General features: G+C 36.4%; 2 protein-coding genes across 6 annotated transcripts in view; one reads left to right on the forward strand and one right to left on the reverse strand.

Moving 5' to 3' along the window:
- adamts10 (ADAM metallopeptidase with thrombospondin type 1 motif, 10) overlaps window positions 1-6,589 on the reverse strand; it is a 73,734-nt gene extending 67,145 nt beyond the window's left edge. For all 3 annotated transcript variants that reach the window (XR_010895967.1, XR_010895968.1, XM_067394695.1), the window contains exon 1: window positions 6,205-6,589. The gene's annotated coding sequence lies outside the window, so the exon portion shown is untranslated. The remainder of the gene's footprint in view (window positions 1-6,204) is intronic.
- A 3,781-nt stretch (window positions 6,590-10,370) lies between these two features.
- Window positions 10,371-22,793, forward strand: zap70 (zeta chain of T cell receptor associated protein kinase 70). Of its 3 annotated transcripts, XM_067394697.1 has the most exons (13): window positions 10,371-10,658; window positions 14,546-14,990; window positions 15,852-16,012; window positions 17,033-17,171; window positions 17,741-17,825; window positions 18,015-18,031; window positions 18,126-18,168; window positions 18,817-19,015; window positions 19,096-19,302; window positions 20,106-20,298; window positions 20,660-20,800; window positions 21,903-22,015; window positions 22,287-22,793. In XM_067394697.1, the coding sequence occupies exons 2-13, from the start codon at window positions 14,589-14,591 to the stop codon at window positions 22,402-22,404; spliced, it is 1,818 nt and encodes a 605-aa protein (XP_067250798.1). In that variant the 5' UTR covers window positions 10,371-10,658; window positions 14,546-14,588; the 3' UTR covers window positions 22,405-22,793. The 3 variants fall into 3 exon arrangements, with proteins under 3 accessions (XP_067250798.1, XP_067250799.1, XP_067250800.1); XM_067394698.1 differs by lacking the exon at window positions 10,371-10,658 and having other exon boundaries at window positions 13,912-14,990; XM_067394699.1 differs by lacking the exons at window positions 10,371-10,658; window positions 14,546-14,990; window positions 15,852-16,012 and having other exon boundaries at window positions 17,051-17,171; window positions 17,736-17,825.
- The last annotated feature ends 669 nt before the right edge of the window (window positions 22,794-23,462 follow it).

A 23,462-nucleotide genomic window follows, 5' to 3' on the forward strand; every position in this document is an offset into this window, starting at 1 on the left:
GAGCTGCAACAACTGAGTGCATGAAGTCTCCAACATTCTGCACTTCATTTTTTTCCCGTTAATTTAGTGCATCAAGTGTATTTAAAATGCACTTTTTGTTTTTTTGAATTTTCTGTGCACTACTCGCACTATTTGTACTTAAAAACATCATAAAATAGTGCATAAGAAATTGAATTGGGAACGCACCTCATGAGATCCCACCCTCCCTTCAAATCACCGTCCACAATCTCTGTCTACACTACACGGCCGAAAACGCATGTCAAGCACACTGGGCATGCATGAACAAGTGTAAACAGTTGCCTCTTGCGCATGTAGGCAGCTGCAGTATTAAAAAAACGCAGAGTGAACAATGCACAATGGCCGCTAAAAATGACAACAAAGCCAGCAAATATTGCAGTTCAGTCTCCATGTTATTGTTTACACAGTTATCAAAGATACGCAGAGTGAGGCCAGCCACGGCGTCGTTTTCAAAAGTCTCCATTTTGGTCTGTTTATACTGAAACGCAACCACAGCATTTTCAAACTAAAATGGGGTCTGCAGCATTATTATATGCGTTTTAAAACGAAAACGCTCTAATATAAAAACGGGGCCTTAATTACAGTAGTTATGGTGTAAACGCAGTTTTGATTTTGATTGTTTTGATTCAGTAGGAAGGTGGCTGCTACACCTTCCACAGACGATATATATTTATAAAAATACATTTAAACCATTTAACATAGTGATTGCTATCAGGATATGAGGAGACTTTCAACCAGTTTAACAACCTTTTGCACCTTTAAGTCAAGCAATCACAGTTGAAATGATCTGCAAATCAATCATCACACTGAAAATGGTAGGTTAAGTCAAGTGCATTGCATTATGGGATAGCATATTCCTTGCAGCATGTTTTGATTGTGTACTGGACTTTCACAAATATCATGCATTTAGAAAATTTGCATACTTTGTGCAGTATACATAATGCACACTGCAATCAGTATGATAAGAATGGTAGAACGCTATTTCAAACCCAGCAATGCTGAAGATTAATCAGCATTGTGATCAACATCAACAAAAGCTATTCAACCTCCTTTTCGCCCCACTTCCTTTTTTCACTATTCATCCCTCACTCCATGCTTTCTGGGAAGTGGTAGAAAGAAATGCCATACAAGCCCTGATGGGTGAAGAGAAACCAAGTGCAGACAAAGGTAATCAAAAACAGATGGGAAATGATTTGGCAACATAAGGATACAAGTTGCCTCCTGATGAAAAAAAGGATGAAGGGAGAGAGGGAAAAGTTTAGAGGATTTAAAGGAGGAGGAAAGGGAGACAATTTGGGTAAGGGTATAGACGTTACACCCTCATTTGTCCATTAAGGATAACTATTCCTGACAAGTACCACAAAAAAGACAATGGCAAAAGTAGTGTGTCTGTGTGTGAGGGAGCTTTGTCTAATTTCTACAGAAAAACTGTTTTGGAAAGTTATTTGAAACCACTGCATGAAACTCATCCAAGATTTCTGTTGCCTCAAAATAAGCCATGTTAAACTGCCTGACAGTATTCTACATCCCCCTCCATTAAAAATCAAACACTCTCCATCTTCATTGAAAAAAAATAGAGGCAACAAATAGGTCAGGACCCAAAAGTGGCCTCAGAGGCTGATTCTGGTTTTAAGTTCCCCTCATTTCCTATGAACTGCATTGAAACAGCTTAAGTGCAGCAAGTAATCTTAAACACTAAGAGGTCTTTGTCCCTTACAAATAGTGATGGACTACATGCCCCTGTGCTCTGCACACCCTTTCAAGCCTCCAGGCCTCTTACTGTTATTTCCTGCTTGGCAAAAGCCACTTTACTTACATTACCTCTTGTTAGAGTCTTGTTTTATTGTGAAGTTACAAGACTGAGATCGGTGGTTTTCATTAAAACACTGTCTTATCTAAATCTTGGCAAAAAAGGGCTAAGATTTAGCCCTCCATGTTCTTCATTTGTGTGTCACGAACTACGCTGCTTTGAGGTTTGATCGGCTTAAAAAGGCCAACATTATGATATAAGCGATAGAAACTGAGAACCAGTTCTTAGTCAGAACTAACTGACTAATTTAAAAAAAAAAGTTTCATTTTTACGGTTAATATTTCTCACATATGCATTCAACGGAATAAAATACTAGAGTGCTAAACAGACAGCAGAACCAGTGTTGTCCAATTCAGGAAAAAATCTTTGGAACCGGTTCTATTTAGTGACTCAAAAACATACAGCACAATCAGTGTAATCCAATTTATAACCAAATGACTCTAAGAAGCTGGTTCTTTTTAGTGACTCAAAAACCTACAGCACAACCGGTGTAATCCATTTCTCAATTAACTCTTTCCCCCTCAGCATTATATATATATATATATATATATATATATATATATATATATATATATATATATATATATATATATATATATTTGAACACTTTTTTTCCCTCTCTCTCCTCTGTCCATCCTCACCCTTCCATCTCCTTCTCTCTTGCCTTATGTGTCCTTAACCCTAGGTGCTGTGGCCACTGTGACCCCCTAAAAAGCTTAGAAGATTGTGTTTTTGTCAAAGACTATCCAGATCAGATTCAGAACGATGATTAAATGTAGATGGAGTAGATCGAGTCCATCAACAACCCCAAAGCTTGCACAGTCCTATACTTCTTCCTGAGTCAACATTTCATTCGATAACGAATGATTATGATATGATTAATATGCTGATTTATGAATTATATGCTGTTTAATGCTTGATGATCGCGTTTTTTACATGTGCTTAAGCAATGCTTCTATCGCTTGTTTCTGCTTCTTTTTCGCCTGTGTTTTGATCCAGAGATTCTGTAAACTCTTTCAGAAGATGAGTAATATAGCCCCCTACTGTATAACAGTGAAAACATGGATTGCCGGAAAATTCCGTCAGTGGCAGGGAAAGAGTGAAAGGGATAGGGTCATCATTTACTCACCCTCAAGTTAGTCCAAAGCTGTATAAATTTCTTTGTTTTCTTCTGAACACAAAGGAAGATATTTGGAAGAATGTTTGTAATCAAGCAGATCTCATCCCCCATTGGCCATTAAAAATACTATGGTAGTCAATAGGGGGCGAGATCTGCTTGATTACAAATATTCTTCCAAATATCTTCCTTTGTGTTCAGAAGAACAAAGAAATTTATACAGGTTTGGAACAACTTGAGGGTGAGTAAATGATGACAAAATTTTAATTTTTGGGTGAATTATCCCTTTAAATGACTGCTATGAGCCGGTTCTTTTAAGTGAATAAAAACCTACAGCACAGCCAGTGTAATCTGATTCTCAAATGAGTGACTGTTATGAGTCAGTTCTTTTAAGTGAATCAAAAACATACGGCAACCAGTATAATTCGATTCCCGAAGCAATGACTCTAATGAGTTGGTTGTTCTTAACAAATTTAAACAAATTTGTTTAATATATAGTAAAGGTCAATTTAAAGAATCCTTAATGGAGTCATTAACGGAACTATAAAGGAACCAGAGGAGGAATCGGAATCATTCAGTTCCCATCTTTTAGTCGCATAGTTAATTAAAAAACAATATAACAGAAATTGTGTAAAGAGAGAAATAATTCAACTTTTCCAGCGAATGATTCATTTGTCCATCTGCAGTCTGTTTTGTGATAAAAACGCAGCCCACAAGCCCAAGCCACAGAGGCCACAGGAAGATATGACCTTGCAGAACAACATCTCCTCCAAAAAATTCAGCTGTGGCCTTGAAGGAGTTGAACTTAGTAATTGGCTGCTCTTGGGGGCAAATCAAGAATGAGAAGCATCTGCGAGCTACAGATGGCGTGTCAACATATACTAAATGTGACATGAAATTTCAGTAAGGGCCTTGTAATCTGTTAGTGCAGACATGAGGTACGAGAATGTGTGTGATGTGATCTGAGACGGCAAGAAGCATTTTGTGCTGTCAGACTACACCGGCGGAGACAGGGAGCCATCAGGCACAAGTAAGACTCTGATAATTAAACCCACATGACAGACTGAATGTAAAGCGCTCTCTGCAATGGAGAAATCTTTGGTCTGAATCCTCTTCGGAAACTAGGCAGTCTCTCTTCATCTCCATTTGGATCACATGCAAGCAGAAAGTCTCCTCACTTAAGCTTGACACTGCGCTGTAACAATATGAAAGAGCGGCAGACCACTGGCCTCCGCAAACACTGTCTTACCCACTAACAACAAGACTTGATTTACACAAACCAGAGGATTCAAACTGGGAAAGACCCCAAAAACAAAAAGTTGGTGTATCACACTTCTCAATTCATTTTCCGCTGGCTCTTTAAAATAAACAAAGCACAAACAAGGGAATTAAGATCATGATCACTGATGCACTGTCAGCAGAGACTTATGTAACAACCGGTAATGAACTCTGAATCCATCAACGGAGACCATAATGTGAGAGCCATTCATGACCGGCTGTGGAGCATGAACATTTTAGTCAGCTTGCAAAACCACACAGTCCTGAACCAGACAGATTTTACCACACCAACCTTATAAACACTTAAAAAAAAAGGTTATTTACTTTATGACAGATATCACCTAAACAATGGGCCTCTTGAGTTTTCTTATGATGTTCATGATGTTCACCAGCAGAGGGTGGTAGTTTAGTGCAGGGGTTTTCAGGCTTTTAGATGCCACAGATCCCCAAATATGATCATCCTTTTGCAAGGGACCATCATCCTAAAATTGAAAAGGCAGCTATATACTTTCATGTATAAATGTTTTGTTATAAATATGTGTAAAATATTATTTCATTATATTACATAATTACATTTTACTCACTATTGCATTATTTATTAACATATTGTTTGCTTATTTAAACCTATTTTTATTATTTATTTTAATACATTTGTATTATTTTAACCATTTTATTTCATTTTCTATGAAATATTTTACTTTTTCAGTTTGAAAGCCCCTAGATCTGAGCTGCCTGATAACCAAAGATTTAACCAAATTATTTTTCAGCTCCTGGAGGAAAAGCAGGGATCTAACCTTTAGACCAATGTATTTCCATGATTTTCCAGTTGTTCATGATTAAGCCTTTTCAAAAACCATCACTCAAAAGAGAACATTTTAAACCAATGAAATATAGCTGAAATATTTATATTCACTAAAACCTGCCTTTTCAAGTCCTGGAAACATTTTTATAATTATCTGATATTTACTGATTTTCCATGAAAGTGGGAACCCTGGAGCAGTTCTTGAAGTTACTTATAAAAAGAATAAAATGTTATCCGCAAATCAAGCTGCTCCGCTAGAAACCATCCTAAATGACAAACATAAGTCTATACATCTGAGATCAATGTCTAAATATAAGACTTCAGCGACTATACGCCAAGCTTACCAAGCTCTCTCCGCCAAACGTAGAAGCGGACAGACAGGCGTGGAGTCGTGCCAGGAGAAGCGCTCGCTCTACCCCAGCAGTTCCCAAACCTGTTTCTGGAGGCCCCCCAATAGTACACATTTTGGATGTCTCATCTGACACACCCTTTTCAGCTCTTGGAAGCTCTACTAACAAACTGATGAGTTGAATCAGGTGCGTTTGATTAGGGAGACATCCAAAATTTGTATTGTTGGGGGGCCTCCAGGAACAGAGTTGGGAACCACTGCTCTACCTGACAGGGAGCAGGTCTCCTGTGTGTCCTCGTTGCCAACTTACGCATTCAAACTACATAATTTATCCAACTTTCAATTGTCCATGTCTCAAATAAGCCAAATGGTGCAGTATTATGCTTGTATAATAACTATATATTTCATGAGGGAGACTGTTGCTCTGCAATTCTTCAGTTTTTGTCTACCAGTCATCCCATTTGATAGCAGCTGTAATCAGGCATTAATGGAAATATTACAAGAGCAGATAATTTATTAAGTCGCCTAGGGAACTGGACGCCTTCCTCAGAGGCTTCTGGCAAACCCTTCGACTCTGCACCCCACAGACAAAGAGAGATATTTCTGCTTTCTGCTAGAGTGATCACCAGCAGGTCTGACAGCGCTGCAGCCTCCATCATTTTAGCTTCACTATAAGTGTATGTAACAAATTGACAGCAGAATAGACATGCATATGTCTCCCTAAGAGTTTTAACAAGAATGTTAAAACAAGAATGGTAACCATGCACAGATACAATGTATTCATTTGCACGTTTGACATAATAAAAGTACAAATTTGACAACGGCCTTACCTAATTGTGCAGGAACGGGCAATTTGGTGACCCTGAGATTTACCAACCACCGTCTGGTCCGTCGTCCTCCTTCAACACCGGGTAGTTCTCTGCCACATACTGAGATGAGCCGGTGAACTGTGCTCTGGTGCTGCGTGGTTTCACTGCTTACTTCGGTCTTACCGCTGAAGAGAGGAACTGAGTTCGGACTGCGCTTTGGTGATGTCCGATTCGCGAAGGAATCGTTCTTTTGAACAGGTTCTTTTTAGTGACTCGATTGAGCCGATTCGCACGCGGTAGGAGAGAACGCTTTTTAAATGCTGAAGTAACCTAACCAAATTTACTTCAACGTAATTATTATCCTTCATTACCCCCACCCTATTTCATTTTAATCATTTTAAATAAAAACGATACATTTAGGGCGGCTTTAAACTGAAAACAAACAGCAAATACAATTAGAAACCATTATAAATACATTAAAAGTGCTGCAAGCGACTTTTAAGGAATATAAGCAGCAATAATTCTACTGTATAAAGGATATCACTGAAATTATCTTACTAGACATCGCGGCATTCTGTGACATCGTTCTTTTGAACAGGTTCTTTTCAATGATTCGACTGATTTGAGCCAAATCGCTCGCGGTAGGGGAAGACTGATAGCCTACCCTATTTGTTATAAACGTACCGGTTATTTGAAATAACCAAATTTACTTAAAGGGGTAGTTCACCCAAAAATGAAAATTTTATGTTTATCTGCTTACCCCCAGGGCATCCAAGATGAAGGTGACATTGTTTCTTCAGTAGAATACAAATGATGATTTTTAACTCCAACCGTTGCCGTCTGTCAGCCGTATAATGCGGGTCAATGGAAACTTCATTATAAGAGTAAATAAAACTTGCTTAGACAAATCCAAATTAAACCCTGCGGCTCATGACGACACACTGATGTCCTAAGACACGAAACGATCGGTTTGTGCAAGAAACCGAACAGTATTTATATAATTTTTTACCTCTAAAACACCACTATGTCCAACTGCGTTAAGCACTCGCTTAGTGAGGTCTGATCGCGCTCTGACAATGACAGTGATGTCTAGCACAGTATAAGTGCGAGACATTACTGCCGTTGTCAGACGGTGGTGTACTATTAAACCGAACAGTATTTATATCATTTTTTACCTATATCATTTTTTACCTATAATACACCACTATGTCCAACTGCCTTGAGCATCCGGTGTATGAGGTCTGATCTCTCGCACTTATTGAAGTATAAGCGTGAGAGATCACTTCCGTTGTCAGAGCACATTTTCAGACCTCACACACCGGATGCTCAAGGCAGTTGGACATAGTGTTGTATTAGAGGTAATGATATAAATACTGTGATATAAATTATATAAATACTGTTGAATCAGTTTCTCGAACAAACGGATCGTTTCATGTCTTAGGAGCTCATCAGTGTGTCGTCACGAGCCGCAGGGTGTAATTTGGATTTGTCTGTGCATGTTTGTTTTTTTTACTCTTATAGACGAAGTTCCCATTGCCATGCATTATACGACTGACAGACCGCAACGGTTGGAGTTAAAAATCATCATTTGTGTTCTACTGAAGAAACAAAGGGGTAAGCAGATAAACATCAAATTTTCATTTTTGGGTGAACTATGCCTTTAAAGTCCCTATTCTTAACCTTAAAGGGTTAGTTCACCCAACAATGAAAATTCTGTCATTTATTACTTACCCTCATGCCGTTTCACACCCATAAGACCTTTGTTAATCTTCGGAACACAAATTAAGATATTTTAGTTCAAATCCGATGACTCAGTGAGGCCTTCATAGGGAGCAATGACATTTCCTCTCTCAAGATCCATAAAGGTACTAAAACCATATTTAAATCGGTTCATGTGAGTACAGTGGTTCAATATTAATATTATAAAGCGACGATAATATTTTTGGAGCGCCAAAAAAAAATAAATAACGACTTATATAGTTATGGCAGATTTCAAAACACTGCCTCAGGAAGCATCGGAGCACAATGAATCAGTGTATCGAATCTGCTGCTCGGAGTGCCAAAGTCACGTGATTTCAGCAGTTTTGCGGTTTGACACGCGATCTGAATCATGATTCGACACACTGATTCATTTATGCTCCGATGCTTTCTGAAGCAGTAGTGTTTCGAAATCGGCCATCACTAAATAAGTCGGGGTTTTTTGTTTTTTTGGCACACCAAAAATATTATCGTCGCTTTATAATATTAATATTGAATCACTGTACTCACATGGACCGATTTAAATGTGTTTTCAGTAGGCTACCTTTATGGATCTTGAGAGAGGAAATGTCATTGCTCCCTATGAAGGCCTCACGGAGCCATCGGATTTGAACTAAAATATCTTAATTTGTGTTCTGAAGATTAACGACGAAAGTAAACATCGAGGGAGTTGAGAATTCCAAAGATGCGCCTGAAAAATGACGAGCTTGATTTGCTCCTGCTTTACAGGTAAAAATATCATGTGCTCACTGCTTACCATAAAGCTGGAGCTATTACTAGCCTATCTCTGGCTGGAGGGCATGAAATTATTTACTTAAAAAAATAACAAAAAAACAGCAATATTAAGGCTGCATACGTAATCAGGTTTAAGAAAAGTAGCCGGTTACTTTTCTTAAATGTGACCGCCTCAATGACATATGCAGCCTTCAAATCCGACCTCAGACGACGCAGCCTTCAAAAAGAGACACAGCTATAGAAAATAAGAATTGTTAATTTTGTCTATTTCCATTGCAATAGAACCCGTTAAGCAAAAGAACATAATGATTCATAGTTACCAGCTCTATTAATATTTATTAACATAGTCATTATTTTACTTATTATGTAGGTATTCACCAGCATGGTCGCCAATCGAATAAGGATTCAAACGTGGAAATATACTTTCCTACCTTTTTTGTCCTATAAATCCTTTTTACTTATAACAAAGATAGCTACATAATTTCTATTCACTTGGCTACTCATGTTGTATCAGATAATCGATATTAGTAGCTCATTTCTTGTTGTTAAACGAATGGTGTTACAACAAACACTTACCGTTCTCTAAAACTTCTATAAAGCGTTTTAAAGCTTGGTGATGAACAAGCGTTTCAGAGCAAACGTAAACGGCGCACGGGGACTTCTAGGAACAGTTCAACTCTTTTTGAATAGCTTCATTTAAAACGAACTGTCCGAACGAATCGATTCTTTCAAATGAATCAGATTTTCCCATGCTACAGTGCTCATTTGCAGGAAGACAGACGCTGAACGCTGGGAGGAGCTATCGCTAAAGAACAATCGCGCTCTGTGAGTCGCACCGTTATATTCGCTTTGATGCGCTCGTGCTCAGAGGAGGCCGCCTCGATCACCTGTTGGATATCAGATACCCCCCCCCCCCTCCCCTCCCCAAAACAGAGCCGGATACCAGATGCGCTTTCGTCAACAGTTATGTACCCTCAAAGGAAAGCGTGATTCCTTTACCTTAACAGAAATGAAGAACAGGCGTGAAACAAAAGATAGGTCTGTTAGGTTTGTTTGGGATCTAAGAGAAGCCCAAGGCTCTTTTAATCTTAAAAAAAAAAAAAAAAAAAAAAAAAAAACATAAAAATGAAGTGTCAGGTTGATACTTATTACTTAATGACTTCTTTGAAATCTTCTGGAAACTGGTTAAAAACAAAATTTAATTTCTAAAATAATTTGAACATGTAGAAAAAACATGTTTAAAAGAATTTGCATGAGAGAAAATAAGTTAATTTGTAAATGATTATTATTATTATACACTAATCATTGTGAGTCTCTGAGAACCCAAACATAAATATAGTAAAACAGACTCAACAGAACATGACGATTAAATTCTCTTTTGATTCAGGCTTTAATTTAAAATGTTTTATATTCTTTTTCAAAATCAATAATAAAATCATATAATGATATTTGTTCAGGATTGGTTTTCACTGTGCATTGCTCCAAATATATGTCTCAAATGCCTTAATGGGTCCCTAAACCAATTGAATGCGAAATATATGAACCGATTTCTTGTAACTGTTTTAAGCATTAGTTTGCAGCGCAGCTTTTCAAAGCATTCAGCGGTTGCATCCCAAGACTTGGGTGAGAAAGTAAGTTACAGTTTCTGAGAAGCCTGAAGGGAATGCAAATTTGAGTGATTCAAGCAGCCCACACAGTTCACCTGTGTGCACAGAAACACACACAGAGACCCGTACGCACACATAATCGCACACGTTTTCTCTCAAGCTCACACACACATACACTAAAACTTGGCAAGCATAGAAGCCATCTAGCGTACAAGCCAGATCAGAGAGCTTCATCACTTCAGCAGACTAAATACATTTGTTATAACTCCTTCACCAGTTCATCCGTGCCGTGTCTGCTCTCTCTTTTTCTCTCTCTCTTTCTCTCTCTCTTTTTTTTTCTATTCCTCTCTTCCTGGATTTGAGCTACAGGCCACGGTGAGTGTTTAATAAGATTATTCTGGCTTTTTTTGGCTCTGTCTGCCAAGGACCGTCTGTTCTTATCTTATCCCGAGGCAAATGCACAACCTTTCAAGGTCGCTCAAAATGTCAGACATGTAACATGTGCAAATGAGGAGAGATATTAGCAAATGAATGTTCGGCAGAGGTCAAGTACCGTACAGACGCATAACCATTACATTAAATTAAGATTGTGGATATCAGCTTAATCTTGCTGGCACATATGTATGCATGTTAAGCAACACTTTTGAGAGCTGTCTGAGCAGATGTGGCGTGTTGTAAAGCGTGTTCTTGACATGGAAAGTCAAATGTGCAATTTTCAAACCTTATCTTAAGTAAACAGCTATTTTTTAAGGTGTGTTTGTTACACTGTAATTATACATTTAAGTACTGAGGAATATTAAGTAACTACATTTACATACTTAGGATTAGGGTTTAGTTTGGTTTAGGGTTAGTTGCATGTAATTATGAATAATTTATAGTTATTAACTACATGTAACATGTAACAAAGTGTTACCAAATTTTGGGGGGGTTTCGGTTGCACTATTTTACAGTGTACTTACAGTGTACTTATTAAGAAAGTACTGAATAATATAAAATAACTACATGGGTTAAGATTAGGTTTAGGGGTAGGTTCAGGACTAGTAACTAGTTATTACCTAGTTATTGTAATTATTACAATAAGTATATAGCATATACATGCTATAAAGTAAAGTGTGTAAAGTAAAGTACTCCCTTTTTTCATGGTAAATCACTTTTTTAAAAGAAAATATTATTTCCATTTTTTCCTACCATGGTAGAATAAATTGTTTAATGCCATTTTATTGAATGCCAGCATGGATGCAATTGTTTAGCCGTTTGGAAATATATGCAGCTATTCAGTTTATACTTGCTAAGCTAAATTCATTATTGAAAAAGTGAAAAAAAATGTACGTAAGGTTTAGTTATGTGTGTCTGTGAACATTTAAACTGCATCACCTGCACTGCAGAGTAGCATAGAATTCTGTGGCTTCAGAGATAAAGATAAAATATTTATTGAGCTGCTGAACAGGTGCAGAAGATCTGCAAAGTTTCACCCCAGATGCTGTTAATTGGTTTGAACCAAATGTGCAATTGTAAATTCCAACTACAGACCATCATTAAACAGTACAAGGACTTTAAAAGATTGTATTGTGTATACATATTTGGTTTTGACAATTAGATAACACATTGAGAGTCCAATTATTTGAATTGTTTTGCTCAACTTGCGTCATAGCATAAAACAGGTAACACTTCTTTTAATTCAGCTTGTTTGAAACGAATGCTTACCTGACTTCATTGTTTTACCATAAAACATTATGCACACAATGTGGAGCACTGAATCACAAAGGTTTCACTGCTTTGAGTTCGGTGGCAAGAATCCAGACTGTTTCACTGCCCAAATGCCCATGATATTTCAGTGGTCCTTTGAGACCATCTAAATATGGGCACAAAATCATGCAAAGTTGGACAAGAAAAAGTGTAATAAAAAAACAAAGTGAGCAGTCTTGAAAAGGGCAGGGGTCAAATAGCCTTTTACGTATAGGAAAAAGAAAGTTTTACTTTCCATTGTAGGCTACTTGGCCTTTTTGAACAAAGTTAGTTTCCATTCAAGGCAGTTGAGTTTGGGTTTATGGACATAAACATTGTGAATATTTTAGGCGTCATTAAGCAACATAGTTCAGATTCTTGTGTTCAGAACATGGAAAATCTTTAAAAGCGATGAAACCATGATTGGGACGTTTTAGTGAACTGTATCAAAAGAGCTGTAACAACTCAAGTTTCTTACAGTAGTTTTAAATTCATCTTCAAATTCTTCATGTACTTCTAAACAACCTTAAAAATGAGCGTATGCCTCAACACCTTGATCTTATTTCTGTCTTAAATAGTTTTCAAAGACGCTCAATTTCAAAGCTCCCTTTATAGATTAAATAGACAGCGAACACCCATCTCAGACGTTTGCTTGCTTCCAAATGCATCTGTGAGACATTTTGTTCGCAATGAAAAATTAACCGCATTGCGGAAGAGAAGATGTTTCGATGAGGCTCTGCTGCAATATTCACACCGGAAAATAATGTTTAGACAAACAAATTATTAAATTCCATTACATTTTCCGCTGAACATTGATAAATATATCGTGAAGTTACATCTTTGACTGCTGAAAATACAAATTCAGACTAGTAGGCCTAAGTAGTAAGTCTACTTTCCCAAAATTATATACAAAATCTATCCATCTATATATATATATATATATATATATATATATATATATATATATGTGTGTGTGTGTGAGTGTGTGTGTGTGTATAATTTCAAATGGTTTTAATTTAAATATAATTTATGTAGATTTAAATGATAAAATATATATAATTTATATAGTTAAAATAATTTTGAAATATGTATGTATATAATTTATAAATATATACATATTTAATATTTATTAATATAATATTCAAATAATATCCATCCATCTCCACTCAGCTTATCCTAGTCTGTAGGGTCACAAGGATTGCTGAAATATTGTGTGCGCGTGTGTATGTGTGTAGATACATGCTGTTTACACAATTTATATGTGTTAATGTTATGTTAAAATTTATGTAATTTATTTAGTTAAAATAATTTTAATAAAAATTAAATCCAAAGAAGCAGTTAACAAAATTGACTTATTTAATTTTTAATCATGTTGTATAAATCCTGCGTGGTGTGCTACATTCATGGGTAAATTAAATAATAGTAGTAAGAAACTGCAACATCACACCTACATTAAGTTCCAGATGTAAAATGGAAAAGGATCAAATTGCCTTATGAGACTCATGTCTCCCTTCAGACAGTGCACTGTCCCCCAGTGTCTTTGCTGTGGCCTGTGGTGGTTTAAGGCTAGGTCTATGTGTGTGTGTGTGTGTGTGTGTGTGTGTGTGTGGCTGTGGCAGGGTCTTTCTCTGTCTTGTAGTTGTAGTCCCTGTAAATGTGGGCAGCTCTGTGTCCAGGAAGCTGTGGTTTAAATCAAAGCTACCTGTCTAGAGTCTTCCATTTGTTGTCACTCCATGTGATTCCACCTCAGAAAATGTGCCAACTCTTTCTAGTAGACATTGTGAGATAATTTGCATAAAACGATGGAATCAAAAAGCAGTAGGGGTTTTGTTTTTGTGCAGTTTTCACTTTCTGGAGAAAACATGCTTATGTGCTTATATGTTGCATTATTGACCTCCTACTCTCCTACACAGCATTAGCATTCAGTCACTGGAAAATGTTCATCACTGCATAAAGAAGTCATTATAGACACATGTTTTTGTTCATGGTGTCACAGTTGCATTTTTTTTTTTGGCATCTACAAGTAGAGCATTTTTATTCGGCTGCTTCATTTTCTTTCACTTCCAGAGATGTTTCAATAAAGCTTGTGTCTGTTGACAAGCTTAGGAACATTCTTGAAGCATCAGCACCTGTGCAGGGTGTAGGGTTGTCATATATGAGCTGGCGGGGGCGGGGAAGGATATGTCTGAGTTTCCTGTTGTGGTGATTCGAACCGAATGCGAGACTTTGCCGGTTGCAAAGCAACTCTAAAGTACCAACCACACCAACCTTTACATGTTGTCTCATTAACTATATGTTCCTCTACACACCAATTTTTTGATCACGCAGGTCCGTCAAATGAAAAATTTCATGTTTAAGTTATAAAAAGAGGGAAACTGAGAAAAGAAGGAGAGATGCTTTCAGACGGGAAACATCCTCCCACATCCCACATCAGCAAAAACACATGCTCACAACAGTTTGCCCCATTTTGTTGAACTTATCAGCCGCTTCAATCTGACTCTCTCTGTGTTTCTCTCTCAAAACATCGTTTTCCACAGCTTCTGATCTAGCGAGTCTCTTCGACACCTCGTCGCCTCCATCATGACCGACCCTGCCGCGGACCTCCCGTTCTTCTATGGCAGCATCAGTCGCTCGGAGGCCGAGGACCACCTGAAGCTGGCCGGCATGGGAGACGGCCTCTTCCTCCTACGGCAGTGCCTCCGCAGCTTGGGTGGCTATGTCCTGTCCATGGTCTGGAACCTGGAGTTCTACCATTACTCCATAGAGAAACAGTTGAACGGCACATACTGCATCTCGGGTGGGAAGCCTCACTGCGGACCTGCTGAGCTCTGCGAGTACTACAGCAAAGACCCAGACGGGCTCGTGTGCACCTTGAGGAAACCCTGCCTGCGATCGGCCGACACGGCCATCAAGACGGGCGTCTTTGACAGCCTGAGGGACAATATGCTCAGGGAATATGTGCGTCAAACCTGGAGCCTGGAGGTAAGGTGTTCAAAACAGGTTTGATTCTGATTGGTTGACCCACAAAGTTTTGATTAATATTCGGTAACTGCGCAGCTAAATAGTGTAAGTTTAATGGCTACATTACGGTTGCGGTCATCCCTTGACCACTTTTTTCCCAATCTAGTATCTTTAGTTTTGTATGTTTTAAGCAAAATACATAATCAGGGACATATGGAAGTAGTTTTATAGTGATGTAAACTTGAAAAATGTTCTGATCCTCACAAATTATGCATGCATTAAGGGTTAGTTCACTCAAAAATTCTGTCGTCATTTATATTATGTCATTCCAAATCTGTTTAACTTTCTCTTTTTTTCTGCGGAACAAAGACATTTGGAAGAATGAATTCTATTGTATGGATAAAAAACACTGAATCGTTTATCAACATTTTGAATAACATAAGGGTGAATAAATGATGACAGAATTTAAATTTTTGGGTGAACTATCATTTTAATCATAGTTTAAGTGGAATAATTGACTCCAATGAATCCTTTAAATTCATGTTCACATTGTGGCCGAAATACATTTGCACAAATTTTTGATTACTCTTCAGATAAGCATGCATTTCATTTTTCTATAGTTAACCGTATAATTAAAGTGACATTTGCACTGAGACGCTTGCAAAAACTGTCTTGCGTGCACATGAAAAAAGGTCTTAGGGTTTTTTTTCCTGCAAATGACACTTTAGATGTGCCAATATCCAATTCCCCTTATTCAAGTGCGTTTACACCATTTTTATGCATTTTTATTGTCATGCTCCAACAGTGAAGAGACCCATGTCCATGCTAGCAGATATTTATTGAGAGATCACCAAAAAAAGAATTTTGTGTTATCTTTTTTAGGGGGAGGCCATGGAGCAAGCCATCATTAGCCAGGCCCCACAGCTAGAAAAACTGATTGCCACCACAGCGCATGAGAAAATGCCCTGGTTCCACGGCAAGATCCCTCGGCAGGAGGGTGAGAGACGACTGTACTCAGGATCTCAGCCAGATGGAAAGTTCCTGTGAGTGAAGAGCTTGATTCATCTGACGTGACAGTCTTAAGTTTCCTGCAGCATTAGAGTGGAAAGGTCATGATGACACATGGGCTGCTTTTAGAGGCAAATCTGATGATCAATATTGTTTGTAGCAAAGATAGAGTTGGCTCTTCAGAATGGAGTGGTGTCATCATGAGGAAATTCAGTGCTGTGAGGATGATTACAAAAATGATGTTGGCGTATATGCTGTATTCGCTCATCCTACATTGCCTTAAAAAGTTTCCTCTGCATCATGGCCTACACAGAAGCTGCTAAACTCAGAAAGATAGACATTACACTCTTAAAAATAAAGGTTCTTTATTGGCATTGATTTGAACATTTAACATCCATGGAACCTTTACATTGCACAAAAGGTTCTTTAGATTATAAAAATGGTCTTTACACTTTTAGGAAAGGTTCTTTGGCATCGCTACGAAAACCCAGTTTTGGAAACTTTCTTTTTAAGAGTGCAGGATTGGTCAAGATCACATATTTAGTCCTATAACATAATTTAGGCCAATCAGCAAGCACATCGGTAAGCAAATATCTGACCTCCCAGATAACAGGGAATGTTCGCAGAACTTTAGCTAACGTTCTGGCAAGGTTCTCTCAAAGTTATGAACAAATGTAAACTTCCAGTAATGTTAATAGAACGTTCATTCAGAGTTATCTGGTCTTTAATAAAGTTCTCAAAACGTTAGCACAAATACGTTATTTATACATCGTTCATGGAGCGTTTTAGTTGGACGTTTTTGAAATGTTACCGAATGTTCAGAGAACATTCAAATGTAACATTTTCATAGTGTTTGCAAAATAATGAAATGGTATGAACCCTTAACATTCATATAAACCAGAGCAAAAGGTTTTAAAAATCTGGATGTTTTGAACGTGCAGGGAACATTCAGAAATAACATTTTCATAACTTAATGGGAACTTTAGCAAAACATTCTTAGAATATATTTTTGTTTGCTGCGCTGTGATTTCTAATTTTCTAAATCTGTTTTCTAGAGTTCGAGAGAGAGAAGAATTCGGCACGTATGCGCTGTCACTGACATACGGAAAAACAGTATACCATTATCAGATATTACATGACAAATCAGGGAAATATGCAATGCCAGAGGGAACTAAATTTGACACTGTGTGGCAGGTATGCTTTACCCATCAAAGAGTCTGTCATCTCATTTTACATTTTATGAAAAAGTAAAACAAAATACTGTTCTCACAATGTCGCTAGAACGAAACTGCTTTTACAAAACTAAATTGAAAATGTTTCTAATGTAATTCATTTAGTTCCATTAACATTTTAAAATGTCCTTTGACATAGATGTTTAAGTTTATGCTTTGTACAAAAGCTAAATTTTGCTTTTATTTGGCCAAAATGAAGACAAAATACATTTAAAGATCATTTAAAGATTAAATCAATTTAATAAAGTATTGCACAAAAAATGGAAATGCATTTTGAGTTGATTTTAAAATATTAAAAATATTTTAATTTGTTAAATATATTGATTCTAAATATAAAAATATATTCATTTGAAATATGGTTGGAACTAAAAACATCCAAAAGGCAGGACAATAGAAATTTACGACTGTGTCAAAATTTAGATATACAAAGATTTCTACATAATCACATAACTCATAAACATTATGTATGATTTTTATTACTGTAGTTGTCATTGATGTTTTTTGTAATAATTATATTCCTCTGGAGGGCAGCTGGTTGAATATTTAAAGATGAAGCCTGATGGTCTTGTGACTGTACTGAGAGAACCGTGTGTCAACCAAAGCAATGCAACGCCAGGTATGAACTTTATTCATCATAGCATTTCGATTTATGTAAAACATGTCTATTACCAAAAACTACATAATACAGTTAGACTGTATATGCATATGAATGAACAGGTACCATTTCTTTAAATTAAATATATGTGAAAGAAAATGGCTAATATTTTTTTTTCTTCTTCTTTTCTTTTTTCTTTTTCACTTTTAGCTGTACCGAATGGTCCGGTAAGTATATCTAGAACACATCTATTTTTTGAACACATCTAATAATATCGTGCATGTTGTAAATGTTTTCTGGGTGTCTGTTTGTGTGTTGCAGAGAAGGACCAGAGGAGGTAATGGATACACACCGCCCCCTATGGGTAAGTTTATAGTGGTACAAAATATGAAAGTTAAAACAATTCAACAGCAGACTGACAAAGTCAACAAATATGCTTAGAAATTTATGTATGTCTACTTGAAATATGTTTTAAACAAAAACAGTCCAAGTCTCAGAGTCTCAGAGCTGTCTCAGTGATAAATGCATAAACTTTTGGCTATTACTGCTAAATCCTTTGGAATTGGACCACGTAGTTCTGCACAAAAACAACAAGGATTAATACTGCCTGAAATGTTTACTATAGAGTTGTTCAGTTTGTAGTCCTGAAGAAGAGAATTTGCATTAACCATGTGTTTCCATTGTAATTTCTATAGGCTTTCAGAATGCTGGTTTTCCATTTATGAGTAATATAAGGTCTTGAAGAGACTTTCCCACAAAAATTCTTCAAATGTGAATTTTTAAACCACTGTGTGCTTAAAAAATATATAATAACATGTCTAACATGTTGCTACATGAAAACTAAACAACAAGGACTGAAAACCGTTGTAGCACCTTAAAAATGATTTCATGTTTTTCTTAAGACCCAATAGAAATTCCAGAGGAGCACCTCTAATTCAGTTTAAACCAAATGTATTACTTTAAAAAGTTAATTAGCATGCAAATAACTTAATCTTCTATGATGTTTCCCCAGTGCCCAAGGGTTTAGGAGCCGATTCTCCACGTCCATCTTTGCCTATGGACCATGATGCATTCGTCAGTCCTTATGATGATCCAAATGAATGCAAGAAGAAGACCCTGTTCATCAAGAGAGACAAGCTCATGATCGACGAGGTTGAGCTTGGTTCTGGCAACTTCGGCTGTGTCAAGAAAGGTGTCTTCAAAATGGAAAGGTGAGCACAGAGTTTCATTTTTATAATGTTTCACCTAAACAAGTTTACTTCATATGCTCATGTTTCCTTCTCCTGTGTAGCAAACAGATTGATGTGGCAATTAAAGTGTTGAAGAATGAGAATGAAAAATCAGTAAAGGATGAAATGATGCGAGAGGCCCAGATTATGCATCAGCTGAGTGATCCGTTTATCGTGCGCATGATTGGACTCTGTGAGGCTGAAGCGCTCATGTTGGTGATGGAGATGGCCCCCGCTGGCCCCCTCAACAAGTTTCTCTCTGGCAAGAAGTGAGTTCATCAGAATAAAACATTTATAACTTACTCTTTTATTTGTCTTATTAATATATAGTCAAAGAATGTAGACATAGTCTGTTATGTATTAAAACATAATATATACTGAATGAATAAAATTAAATTTAGTGTATTAAATTTAGTTTTTATAAACAGTGACCATATAAATATAATAAATGTAATATTATTATTATTACTATATTAAAAAAAATTGTGTAAATGTCATATATATATATATATATATATAATTTATATATAATGATATATATATATATGACAGTTTCTATTTTCATTCAGTTTCTATTTTAATTTTTTATTATAATTTCATTTTTAAAAACAAACAATCATATAATATTATATATTATTGTATAATTGTATATTATATGTTTTATTTTTTAAATATTTGTATTTATATTTACATAGTTAAAAAATCTTTATCCGTGAAAGAAGGGATTTAGTAGTGATTTCTGTTCCACTTTTTATTAAAATAAGTGGGAAAGCTCTAATCTGAATTGGGTAAGCAAATAACTAATCATATATTATTATTATAATATATGTCAATTATATATGATATTTATATATTATATATATTTTACTTTATTCAAATATTTGAAATAAATATATTTATCTGTGATAGAGGTGATTTAGTAGTAAGTGTGAAAGCTCTAATCTGAATTATGGAAGCAAATAGCCAATCATAAGGTCAAATAGCAAATAGGCAATCATAAGAATTTTCTGATTCTGAGTAAAAGGTGCTCAATAACATCAATTTACACTGAATCTCTTTTTGCTCCTTTCAGGGACCAGATCCCTGCGGAAAACATTGTGATGTTAATGCATCAGGTTTCGATGGGGATGAAGTATTTAGAAGGAAGGAACTTTGTGCACAGAGACCTGGCTGCACGTAATGTACTGTTGGTCAACCAGCAATATGCCAAAATCAGTGACTTCGGCCTCTCAAAGGCACTGGGTGCAGATGACAACTATTATAAGGTGGGCTGTTCTCAGGTGTACAGCGGGAGAAACACGCCACCTTTTGACTTAGAACACAATTACATTTTAATTATAATTCATTTCAGTCTATTGCATTTCTCAATAGCACTTTGTAAACACTGTTTAAGTACTTATTGTGATCTTGGAGAAAGGAAATCTTTTCTATACATTTGTATATTGTACTGTCAATATATTAACAATGGGACCAGTTCCTTGTTCCTGTTGCATGACTAATCACATGACCATTACAGCAATATAATGTCTAACAAGCTGTCTAAATAGTGGGATGCTTCATATTGATGGTGCATGTACAAGGTAAAAAGAGAATAGTCATTCAGAGTATGATTTTGTATGTGTATAGGCCCGTACAGGTGGAAAATGGCCTCTGAAGTGGTATGCGCCAGAGTGCATTCATTTTCACAAGTTTTCCAGTAAAAGTGATGTTTGGAGCTTTGGCATTACGATGTGGGAGGCCTTCTCCTTTGGAGGGAAGCCTTATAAGGTAAGCATTTACACTGTCACATTACTTACAACCAACTTAAAGGGATAGTTCACCCAAAAATGAAAATTTGATGTTTATCTGCTTACCCCCAGTGCATCCAAGATGTAGGTGACTTTTTTCTTCAGTCGAACGCAAATTATGATTTTTAACTGCAACCGCTGCCGTCTGTCAGTCAAATAATAGCAGTAGATGGGAACTTCAACTATAACAGTAAATAAAACTTGCTTAGACAAATCAAAATTAAAACCTGCGGCTCGTGACGACACATTAAAGGGATAGTTCACCCAAAAATGAAAATTTGATGTTTATCTGCTTACCCCCAGGGCATCCAAGATGTAGGTGACATTTTTTCTTCAGTCGATTACAAATGATGACTTTTAACTGCAACCACTGCCGTCTGTCAGTCAAATAATAGCAGTAGATGGGAACTTCATCTATAAGAGTGCATAAACCTTGCATAGACAAGTCCAAATTAAACCCTGCGGCTCGTGACGACACATTAATGTCCTAAGACACGAAACGATCGGTTTGTGCGAGAAACCGAAAAGTATTTATATAATTTTTTACCTCTAATACACCACTATGTCCAACTTCATTCAGCTTCCGGCTAGTGAGGTCTGATCGCGCTCTGACAATGGAAGTGATGTCTCGCGCTCATTGAAGTATATGGGCGAGACATCAATTCCGTCATCACAACGCGTTTTTTGACCTCACTAACAGGAAGCTGAACGAAGTTGGACATAGTGGTGTATTAGAGGTAAAAATTATATAAATAATGTTCGGTTTCTCGCACAAACCGATCGTTTCGTGTCTTAGGACATCAATGTGCCGTCTGTAGCCGCAGGGTTTAATTTGGATTTGTCTATGGAAGTTTTTTCAACTCTTATTGTTCAAGTTCCCAATCACTGCTATTATTTGACTGACAGACGGCAGCGGTTGCAGTTAAAAATCATAATTTGCGTTCGACTGAAGAAAAAAAGTCATCTACATCTTGGATGCCCTGGGGGTAAGCAGATAAACATCAAATTTTTATTTTTTGGTGAACTATCCCTTTAAATGAGTTGCTCATGTGACTTTTCATCCATTTCTTTTTCCCATGCAGAAAATGAAAGGTCCAGAAGTAATGTCATTTCTTGAAAGTGGTAGCCGTTTGGATTGCCCTGTTGGATGTCCTGAGGCCATGTATGACCTGATGAAAGAATGCTGGACATACAAGTAAGTGTAATCTAATGCCATCAAGTTTCTTACATTAGCTATGTTTCCATCCAAAGTTGTGACAAAACTTATGCGCAAAATTGGAATATTGCATAAAACATTTGCGAATAAAGCAGCTTCCATCCCATGTGTTCAAGAGAACAAAACTGTCACTTCTTGGGAAATTGGTGCAAAATATCTGTAAAAAAAAAAAAAAAAAAAAGGAAGTTGCTTCAATCGGAAATTCTATTTTATACTCTGTATACTTCTGAATGACCTCTGTCTTCTGCAGGCATGAAGATCGGCCAGGCTTTGTCAAAGTGGAGGAGAAGATGAGGACTTTCTATTACTCCATTTGCAAAAAGATACCGGATTACCTGAAAACAGAGAATGGAAAGCCTCCTAAGTGATCTGAGGGGAAGATGGAAACATTTCAAGCAAGGACAGAATGAAAACATGGGAAAAACTATTTGCTACTTTAATATGTCTATCAAATCTGATTGAGCAATGCAAGTATTCTTTTTTTTAAATTATTGGCTTGCTACTATCAGTGCTCATAATACTATGTGTTTCAGTTAATGACATCAGATGGATGTATTTTCTCCTCCATCCATTAACACTTTCAAGATGAAAGTACATATTTACTCAAACTTCATGGTCTTGTTCTCTTTGTTAAATATTCTGATTGTATGTTTCCTGCCATTCCTTTTGTTTAACAGTATATATGTTCTCAAACATTTGTATTTTAATTCATTTTGTAACAATTCTTGAGTTTTGAAACTTGCAATAAACTGCACATGCCACAAAACAATTCTTGTCAATCAATTCATAAACAAATGCACTGGAGCTGACTGTCATATGCATAACCTATCCATTTAAATATAAACAAATATAATTATATTTTTAATAATTATACATACATACATACATACATATATATATATATATATATATATATATATATATATATATATATATATATATATATATATATATATATATATAGGGGAGACCACGATTAAAATCCACAATGAAACACATTTGAGAGGCAACTATGTAATGAAGGTAGTTTTTAACAGGAAGTTTAAGCTGTTTTTTTATGTCAACCTCAGGCAAGTTCTGTTTTAAATGTCAAATTTAGTAATTATAATATTTTTTATTTTATTACTTTTACATTTGTGCAATTTATTTTAAGCTTCTAAGATATTTGTCTACAGAAACTGACTTACAAAAATAAACCTACCCTAAGAAACTACTACTTTGAGTAAAAAGTCTGCCAGCTACCTCAGCTACACCTGTAGCCTATACAAATAATTTAGTTTAATGTGATTTTAAAAGGCTGCTTTTTAACTTTGTTTTGCTATAAATATCTCCGATGCAATAAATGTTTTGATGTTAGTGTGTTACCATAGTGCTTCTAATACACTTCCTTCATGTTCAGTGGCAGACTGAAGAGGCTCTACTGATG

Source organism: Chanodichthys erythropterus, chromosome 9 (genome assembly GCF_024489055.1).
Source record: "Chanodichthys erythropterus isolate Z2021 chromosome 9, ASM2448905v1, whole genome shotgun sequence".
NCBI lineage: Eukaryota > Metazoa > Chordata > Actinopteri > Cypriniformes > Xenocyprididae > Chanodichthys > Chanodichthys erythropterus.